The following is a 2,241-nucleotide window of genomic DNA, read 5'->3' on the forward strand; positions in this document are numbered from 1 at the left end:
AACTTTTGTGATAGTTTAGGGACGAAAATAGAACTTTTGAAAGTTTAGGGACGAAAAACGAACTTTTGTGATAGTTCAGGGACAAAAATGATATTTTACCCTTCATATTTTGAGGTTACAAGTAGCAATACAGGCATTTTCACAGCCATGACAAATTAAACGTACATATAGTGAAAGAGATCTGAATCGTTTTATTTGCTATCATTATATTACTTAACATTAGCAGTAGCTGCCAGGTTATTTTTTACAATGTTCATAATTTGACATTACAAGTAGTAGTACGTCCAGACATTTTCTTTGCCGTCAATTGAGTTAGTTAACATATGGCCAGACAATTTGTTGATTAAGGCCACAAAGACCTCCTAAAGAACCGTTGTCTTTAAGAATCCTCATATAACCATCCTCACCCCAACCGGTGCCCCATGAATTCTTCATTATCCAGTACTTGATACCATCTTCACTCGTTCCATACCCAACTGCAATGACGACATGGTTTGGCTCAATCCAACACGGTCCCGTGAAAATTACTCCGCTTTCATATAATTGAAATTCACGACTAGAAGCATTGATGTCAACTGAAACTGGCTGGCCGGCCACTGCTTTAAGTAAATCCGCCTCACTTCCTTGTACTGCATAGCTGCCACTTATCTGGAAGATTTGAAACTGAGTTGCCTTTTGCTGGTCACAAGGTCCTTGAAACCCATGAAATGGGTAATCTTCTTCAAGGGTTATTCCTTTATTATCTCGTACATAAGTATAGGCACGAGCCGCCAAACCACCATTACAGCCAAAAGTATAGTTAGTTACTGCACAGGCAATTAGTTGCTGCACAGACAATTCGACCAAGTTGCCAGTTACGTTATGGAGTAACCTTTCTATTCCTGCGACTGTCGAAAAGGCCCAACCGGATGCAGCTGCATGCATAAGAATCAACCACAAAATGAAATATTTTTATGATAATAATAAGTAAGGAAATTGAATGAGTGTTGGGTACAGTGATCCTCTTACGACAGATGCTGCCTTGGTTCTTTACGAAGGTAACAGCTCCCCTCTCTCTCCAATCCATAGCGTCTGGAATTACGTCAAGGGCATTGACATTGAAGCTTTTTACATTGAGAGAACTTGGTAAGGTGGAAATCTTGTTACTAGTATAAGAGGCAAGAAATTCTTCATGAGTTAAGTCAGCAAATTTATTGGCACCTAACTTGAAAGTACGATTCCCTTAATTATTGAATTTGTCTATATATTCTACATTGTCTTTGAATATATTGAAACGCTTTTCCTGATCTACACTGTTTACGTAGTTGCGTCCATACTGAGCCAGCCATAGCTCATATATCTCAGAAAGGGGGGATTCAAAAGAAGTGCGGGACATGCCTCCAGATATCAAACTCTAGAATAAAAAACATGATTGTGATAAGTTTTTTTTCGCTCTATTAAAGCCATTGTTTACAAATCAAAGAGGGTTTTCTAGCAAGGGCAAAACTTAGATACAGTACCTTAGGTACAGTACCTTAAGTACCCCTCTTGAAATTAAGCCACCTGTCATCCTAAAAAAAATAAGTAAACGGCGTTAAAAATACTTTTTCTTTTTTCTCCTTTGACCTGTGACAAACCCAATGGCTTACGCTTCAGATCTCTCAAACTGCTCACCCTTAATCTTAGAAGCATCGATGGCTCTAGATCTCTCATTCAAATCTCTCAAACTTCTCACGCTCAATCTCAGAAGCATTGATGGCTTTAGATCTCTCAAAAAAATCTCATAAGAACCCAATGGCTTCAAATGGGATTTGGAGCTTTATACCAGGAAACAACCTTTTTGGATTGCTCCTTCCCTTTAAGTGGCTCTATTGATCTTCATTGTTTCTTCAAAAGACATCTCAATGCTCTGCACCTCTGCCCATAGATGAATAACCTCTCTTAGAAAACTCCAAATCGTAACAGAGTGTTGGTGTAGGATTAATTTTTATATTTTAATAGATATGGATTGATGAGGATTAAAGCTAGAAATAACCATATGAACAACAAAATCTTCTATGCAAATAGCTTCCATAAATCCTAGCGTATGAGGGCTTGAATCGTATTACAGTTTCTTAATAGCAATAGCAGTTGATGGCTTACAATATCAAGAGCTAGCCTTGTTTCTGATCGTCCCCAGCAGCATTTTCCAGCCCCTTTGTCCTTTTGCTTGATTTTGATGAGAAGTCCTAAACCCATTGGGTGTTTATGAGATTGGGGCGA

At 38.4% G+C, this 2,241-nt stretch overlaps 1 protein-coding gene across 1 annotated transcript; it reads right to left on the bottom strand.

Moving 5' to 3' along the window:
• Positions 1-312: 312 nt before the first annotated feature.
• On the bottom strand, positions 313-1,375 carry LOC112014212 (ervatamin-A). Its single transcript, XM_065771500.1, is given in 2 exon segments — positions 313-914; positions 1,009-1,375. Coding segments are annotated over 2 exon segments (969 nt in total).
• Positions 1,376-2,241: the final 866 nt, after the last annotated feature.

This window comes from Quercus suber, unplaced genomic scaffold (assembly GCF_002906115.3).
Source record: "Quercus suber isolate HL8 unplaced genomic scaffold, Cork oak 2.0 scaffold_45, whole genome shotgun sequence".
In the NCBI taxonomy this organism is placed as follows: domain Eukaryota; kingdom Viridiplantae; phylum Streptophyta; class Magnoliopsida; order Fagales; family Fagaceae; genus Quercus; species Quercus suber.